The 7,779-nt window shown below is 39.9% G+C and overlaps 1 protein-coding gene across 1 annotated transcript in view; it reads left to right on the top strand.

Annotated features, from left to right (window-relative positions):
• Window positions 1–2,582: 2,582 nt before the first annotated feature.
• Window positions 2,583–7,779, top strand: part of LOC306875654 (obscurin-like) — a gene marked incomplete at its 5' end in the record, with an annotated part of 31,566 nt that continues 26,369 nt past the window's right edge. The window contains 8 exons of the mRNA XM_079426338.1: window positions 2,583–3,597; window positions 4,960–5,229; window positions 5,382–5,642; window positions 5,739–6,044; window positions 6,115–6,381; window positions 6,484–6,759; window positions 6,970–7,245; window positions 7,395–7,670. Of these exons, the coding sequence (XP_079282464.1) occupies window positions 2,583–3,597; window positions 4,960–5,229; window positions 5,382–5,642; window positions 5,739–6,044; window positions 6,115–6,381; window positions 6,484–6,759; window positions 6,970–7,245; window positions 7,395–7,670 (2,947 nt within the window). The remainder of the gene's footprint in view (window positions 3,598–4,959; window positions 5,230–5,381; window positions 5,643–5,738; window positions 6,045–6,114; window positions 6,382–6,483; window positions 6,760–6,969; window positions 7,246–7,394; window positions 7,671–7,779) is intronic.

The following is a 7,779-nucleotide window of genomic DNA, read 5'->3' as shown; positions in this document are numbered from 1 at the left end:
TGGCCATTACCAGGAATCCTCTGCAGTCTCTGAATGCCTTTGGATGGCTATGCTGGCGCTGATGCCACAAACAAAAAGATCTGAACATTCAACTAAATGCTGAAAGTTTTCAGGAGGCCAGAAGGCTACTGCCCTTCTCCTTAAATTTTATTGCAAGGTCTCAAGTAAGTCAAGAAATCTGCTCAGGATGAGCCAGCCAACCTATCTTTAGCCACTGCGAGCAAGTGAATGGAGAGCCTGACTTATCTTCACTGCTGTCATCGAGGCTGCCAGTATTTTTAGGGGACAGCAACAGCTGCAAAAGCATTTAACGGTCTTCTACGAACAATGACACCAGGGGTGTCTCAGGACTAAACGCCACAGAGATTGTGGGACTGCTGGAGCATTTAAAGGAAAGCTGTCTGATAAGGCTAAAATCATCCTAAAAGGGGCATGTAAAAGCTTTGGCAAAATGGGCAGGTGACACTGACTAGATGTTAATGAGGAGGACTTACCAAACTTACCAAAGTGGAAAAGGATTATTCTTTTAAAAAACCACTACTGCTGGAAGTGAGGGCCAGTGAAGCAGGAGAAGCTGGTTGCCACGGAATGTTTATTGACAGTTGTCTCTAAGGACTGAAGAGAGGTAGGATATGTTTGTTACAAAGTGCAGTTTCCATGAGGTCAAAGGCCAATCTAATTAATTTAAGAGCACAAACAGGAGGTTAAGCTACTTTTAATGTCCTAAGGGAAATTGTCGATGCTATACATTTAAACCTTTAACATTATTCCCAATTGGTGATTTAATAGGAGTATCTTCCCTGTTTTTTTTCTTTCTGATATGAGTTCTTTAATGTTGACTTAATCACGGAACATCTGAACACCTGTTTTCTTCATTTGGACAATAATACAGTATATATACTATGCAGTGGATAAATAGAGTATATAGTAATAGGGTTAATGTATTCTAGGGAGATTTTATAAGGTAGTTTTTGTGTTACTTATATATCATGTGTTGTTGTATTGTTTGTAGCATAGCACAAACCTCAATGTGTAGCATGATGAATAATCAGCAGATGTTTAAGGTTCTGAAGAGGACACCAGATCGTTTTCCTGAAGTCTGCTGTGCATCATAGATTCCCAGGACTAGCGATTCATGTGTTCTGCCGTCCTAAAACAGATAAACTAGCTTGGGTGTATAAACATTCCCCTGTACACTTCAGAGGCCAAACATGCAGCGTGATTGAAATTGAGAAGCCACACATAAAAAAATATATATCATATGAGAGCATATTAAACCAACATGGTCTGGATTGCTTCATATGCAACAGAGTATATTTTCAGAGGAAGATATCACTTAAAAGTACAGAGAAAGGGTTTCTTTCTTGAAACGAATGACAAACAAATTAATTTTGACAATGACATTTAACACCTAAATTCATCACTGCATTTGCTAAAAGGGGTGTGAGAGAGGCATAGCATATTTTGACTGAGAGGTCCCCATGGGGTGTGTCCTGCGTGAGTGTGTGAGACCTGTGTTGTATGTGCACGCGTGTTCTGTAGTGTGCTTTGTGATACCTGACACATGCCTTCTCACAGGTCTTTATTTAGGGCATACTATATAAAGCACTTTCCCATTGAAATACAGCACCAGCTGTGTTAGTTATGTGTTGTGGTCTCTGTTGCAGTATGGCTAAAAGATGGTTCATCACTTCTCACACAAGGCATAATATCTAAGAAAGTTCTGGCCGTTAATACTCCGGTGTACTAGAAGCCTTTCTCTCTGGGGAGAGTCTACACCATCAAATGCTGTTAGTACACATATCTAAACAACTAGTTTTTAATGAGCCTATATACTTTAGCAGATTGTTGACAATTAGAGAAATAGCTGAAGCAGTTTTTCAAACTTATTAAGACATGAAAATTTTGGTTATGAATTTTTCATTTTCTGAAAAGACAAATACAGTTAAGACAATTAATGCTATGAACAGGTCAAGTCATTGCTCGAAAGGCTGAACAAACACTGAACTATATTGCTTTAGTAAATGAAGGTAGAAGTCATTTGTCAGATCCAATGCCAAGCCTACTTCGGCTTTTAAGTGGAATAAAAAATATAATAATCATGATTTAAATGTGTATAAATGAGCAAATAAACTTGTATTTATCTGTAATGAGTACTGACATTGAAAAATTGCTGAAAAACCACACATTCTGTACATTAATTAATTTCATTTCAATTCAATGATTTACTGTGTGACTGATTATATAGGTATTGGTGAACATTAAAATTTTCTCCTAGTTAAACAATTCATATGGAGTTCTTTAAAATGTATAATTCTGCATCCTGTTTGCTACTTCAATTCAAATTCAGGATTTTGACTGGAATTAAAAAGGCATTCAACTTGATATTTATAGCACATACTGTATTATATAAACAATGTATGAAACTGTTGGTTATTATCAGAGCATGAATTAAATGTAAGTTTCTTTGTTTCCAATCAGAGACTTGATAAACAGCTGGACAACAAAATTCTTCCAAAGTAATATAGAGACTGAATGCCTGTAGCCTGTCAATCTGAGCGGAGGTTGGCAAGCGAGCAGGGATGGATGTGTTTGGTGGAGCGCCACGGTTCCTGGCCTACCCTCGTCCTGTGGTAGTACAAACTGGTACAGATGCAGTTCTGAAATGCCAGATTGGCGGGGATCCCAGACCAGCAGTTATATGGGAGAGAAACAATGAGAAGATTCATCCAGAGGACAGATACCGAGTGTTTGAGGATGGCAATGTCTACAACCTTATCATAAATTCTGTGACAATGGAGGACAGTGGACAATACATCTGCAAGGCCAAGAACTGCATTGGAGAGACTTACGCAGCAGCCACTTTAAAAGTAGAAGGTGAAGCACAGGAGATGGAATTTCGGGAGGAAAACAAGCCCCGCTTCCTCATCAAGCCCCTCTCAACTAGAGTTGGACGAGGAGAGGATGCCGTGTTCTCCTGTAAGCTGTGGGGAAACCCTAGACCAGAAGTAATGTGGGAGAAGGATGGCAAGAAGTTGAATGAGATCTTTGAAAGCACACATTTTTCTATCAGCTATCAGGATGGAGGATGGTTCCAACTAAAGATTTTCAAAACAAGAGCACCAGATGGAGGGGTGTACACGTGTAAGGCCAGGAATGAATTTGGAGAGAGTCTGGCAGGGGCTGTGCTGTTGGTGGATGCTGGACCAGGACATGAAGATGAAGGGAACCGTAACGGATACACTAATGGCCACTGGAAAACCCATCAGGGAAAACAGAGAAGTGGTAGGCAAGTTGCGACAAGGCTGAAAGATGGCCCACTGCCAAACTCAGCCAAAGTGAAAATGTTTGCAGTGACAGAAGGGAAACATGCAAAGTTTCGGTGCTATGTAACAGGGAAGCCAAAACCAGAAATATTATGGAGGAAAGATGGGAGACTTATCTTGTCTGGGAGACGGTATCTTTTGTATGAAGACAGAGAAGGTTACTTCACACTTAAAGTTCTCTACTGCAAACAACAGGACAATGGAGTTTATGTCTGTTCTGCTTCAAACACAGCAGGGCAAACCCTGAGTGCTGTACACCTTATCGTCAAAGGTAAGAGTCTTTTGACTTGGGATATGATCAATGCAAGTGATCTTATTAATATATATCTAAATTTGGCATAATCTTTATATGGCCTGTACAATTAAGGATCCAGTTGCCATCTGTTATGTTAAGCATTTGGTACCCTAATCAACGGTAACTTTTATGATGATTTAGTTGTATGAAATGCATCAAGGGAGCTTTAAAATTACCTGACCTGGCCAATCTCATTAACATGAAATAGATTCCACCCAGTCCTATATCTGCAAAGTCACTTAGGCTTTGAAAGGCCTTAGGCCCACACATGTGCGAGAAATCTCAAGAGGCAAGCTCATATTTCTCACATGGACCATCAAACAGTCAAAACTGATTGCTTAGCACGACTACATTGTATCAGAGCCAGGCAACTCCATAAAGCTCAAAAGGGTTTCAAGTCACCAGGTCTAAACTGAAGGTATGATGACTAAAGCAAGCATTAACAAGACAAAAAATAATAATAATAATACTGTCAGCAATGTCATATACTCATTAAAAGACAGAATTCTTAAAGCTATATACTTTTTAGTAAGGTACCATAAAAAAGATAAAACATGAAAAAGATAATAAGAAACAATATTTCTAAAATGTTAAATCATAAGTTTTCATGAATTTTATCTTGAAGGTAAGCCTAACTGCACCGGCAGATTGTTTTAATTTTTCCCACTTTTTTAAAACTTATACTTCAGTAAAATGTCTTATGCAGGGTTGCTTCTCAAGTAAATTTATAGTATTTCAAGAATTTTTAGATATTTTAAACAAGAACATTCGACAAAATATTAATTTCAGTATAAATAAGTGAGTGAGTGAAGTGACATTCAGCCAAGTATGGTGACCCATACTCGGAATTCGTGCTCTGCATTTAACCCATCCAACGTGCGCACACACAACAGTGAACACACACACACCGTGAACATACACCCGGAGCAGTGGGTACACCACACCACAAATAGTATACCAATTACTTTCTAAAATGTAATAGTATAACAATATGAAAACAACATAAATACTGATTACCTCGTTAACACATTAGGAAATATCAACTAGATTACTTTGAATTTATAAGCATGAATATCTATGCTGGTTGAGGCTAATGTATGCAAAGCATGGTCTTTCTGGTTGAAGCTGGTCCATCAAGGCAATCTTGTTGGTTACATTTTGGTTGACATCACCATCCAAAACACAACATACACTGGTCATTGTTAGTGGGGTAGGTAGGCTATTTGATATTTTGCAACTGCATCTCTGCAGAGATAATGCAGAGCTATCCAATACTGGCATTAAAAAACACATTTTAAGAACTTCCCTGTTTGGGTTCTTTCCATCTTGTAACAACAGAGCCACCTGTCCGATTTAAGCAACCACTGAATGACTTGCAAGTATGGGAGAGAGACTTGGCTGTTCTTGAGTGTGAAGTTCCTGAGGACTCTGTTCCAATCACATGGTACTTAGAAGACAGACGACTACAGCCTGGAGCCAAATATGGGATGGAGGAGTGGGGGACAAAGCGACGACTCACAATTCGTGATATTGGAGTTGATGATGATGGGATATATCTCTGTGAGATGGCTGATGGGGGCAGAAGCATTGCTGAGGTAGCAGTCAAAGGTAAAATGAAAAACAACAACATCAACAACAACTCAGTTACATTACTTTGCTTGCATCTGCCTGGGAAAAACAAATAATTCTGAGCATTTGCAACTTAATTGACTTCAATCAAATGTACCCTTGATGTACTTAATGTAAACTTACTCTTGAAGGTACCATTGTAAGAAAGCTGCCACGAAAAGTTGACGTTCTGGAGGGGGAAAATGCAGCCTTTTGTGTGGAAGTTGAGGAGGAGGAAATGGACATTCATTGGTACAAAGATGGAACAGAACTAAGGGAGACCCATCAGACCATTCTCAAATCCTTTGGAAGGACACACATCTTGGTTTTTGTCAACACCACACCACAAGACTCTGGTATGGTCATGTTCTATGTGGGTAGATCGAAGACATCATCGCAGCTACGGGTGAAAGGTAAGAAAACATTTGTTTGGAATTAATGATACGTAAACTATTCGAGAATGTACAAATGTATTCATTTTCATTTAACTTCTCTTGTGCTAATTTCAGCTGCAAGGCACTGTCCACCAAGCTGTCCTATCGGGGTACAAATAAACACAGAGCGAGCAAATGCAGCTCTCCTTTCCTGGTTTCCAGCACAAGACTCTCGGAAGAATCCACCTTCAGGGTATATAATTGAGAGGCAAGAGGTTGGCTCACAGGAGTGGCTGCAATGTTTGACCACAGACTCTGCAACCTCAGTGGAGATTCTTGGTGACAGCGTTCCATGCGAGGCAGATTACAGATTTCGGATATGCAGTGTCAACAAATATGGAAGGAGTGGGAATGTAGAGTTTCCTCGAGCAGTTCACCTTGGTAAGCTCCTATTTAAGGCTATCTATTGCATACACAAAAAAGCACTAACAAATTTAATTCCCAATTCCAGTTCCAGTTGCCAGAATCCAAGCACCTCTACAAGACGCTTTAGTGCCAGAGGGCCAGGATGCCTGTTTTACCATTGAGCTCTCTGCCTCAGTTATAGGCACTTGGTTCTTAAATGGAAATCAGCTTCAAGACGATGAACGTTTCTCCATAAGGCGTTCGCGTACACACCAGTCCCTACGCATTCGTGGGGTACGGGACACAGACAACGGAGCAGAGATCACCTTCATTGCCTACGGAATTCGAGATTCTGCTGCTTTGTATATACAAGGTATATACTTAACTTTGATTTCCTTGCACTGAGATATATTTATAAGGATATTAACTGTTGTACTTGTGTTGTTGAACTTGCTTATATATCCCCATCAATCAGCTCCACTGGTAAAATTCACTCCACTTTCTGAAATGGATCGAAACAAATTTGTGGAGGTTGGCAACCCTATTGTGCTCTACTGTGAGCTGTCAGACCCTGAGGCTCCAGTTCGCTGGTATAAGAATGGTGTTGAACTTCAATCAATGGAAGGTCTGCACATCCAATCAGAGGGAACAATGAGAAGGATTGTCATCCAATCAGCTGATTTCTCCCACTCAGGGGTTTATAGTTGCGATGCTATTGATGACGTCATCAGGTTTAACGTGGAGGTTGAGGGTGAGTCTTTTCTGTTTTTACTATTCCGTTCTTCAAAGTTGTCAATCAGCTTCATAATGTTGACATGTCGGAAATCTAATGAAGGCATGTATTAATAACATTCATTTGCATTCCTATAAATCAAAATCAAATGAGTATGTCCAATAATGGAATCTTGCATTTCCAAGTCTCTAAAATTTACCAAATAATGCTGAACCAAAACACATATAGCGCCACCAGTGAGGTTCTCCGTTCTTCCGGAGGATGAGAGGAACAAGTCCATTGAAGCAGGTTCACCAATAGCACTGCAATGTGAGCTCTCAGATCCACTCGCCCAGGTCTCCTGGTATAAAGATGGTGTGAAACTTCTACCACAAAGTGGACTAGACTTCCAGTCCAAGGGCACAAAGAGGCAAATGATTATCCAGTCAGCTGAATTTTACCACTCAGGGGTGTACAGCTGCAAGACTAGGGGTGATGCTGTACACTTCAGTGTGGATGTTAAAGGTGATTAAAATGTTTACTAGTGAATTAAATTGCAATTTTATTTTGCCTGACAAACATTGGCAAAATTAAGACATTTTTTTTAGTTAAATTAATAATAATGACTATTAAAACCATAAAGTAAGGACTTAAACACTCTAAAATATCCATAGCCCCACCTGTGAGGTTCTCCACTGTCCCTGAGGTTAATCGGAGAAAGTGCATTGAAGCAGGCTGCCCCATTGTTCTGCAGTGTGAGGTTTCAGACTCTACTGCACAGGTCCAGTGGTACAAAGATGGGGATCAGCTCCTTGTAGAATCTGGAGTAGACTTCAAATCAGATGACTGCATGAGAACACTCAGTATTCAATCAGCACACCCGTCTCATGCCGGTGTGTACAGCTGCACAACAAAGGATGATGTCATCAAGTTCCATGTGGAGATACGAGGTGAAATTTATTCCTCACTTACAAATTAACTATATGCATTTTTGCAATTATGCCACTAACAATCACTGCTTTCTGTGTTGCTCTTTTGTCACATTCTTTAATACCTTTG

The sequence above is a fragment of the Barbus barbus genome (genome assembly GCF_936440315.1).
Source record: "Barbus barbus genome assembly, chromosome: 10".
In the NCBI taxonomy this organism is placed as follows: Eukaryota; Metazoa; Chordata; class Actinopteri; order Cypriniformes; family Cyprinidae; genus Barbus; species Barbus barbus.
This window is presented reverse-complemented; position numbering and strand designations above follow the sequence as displayed.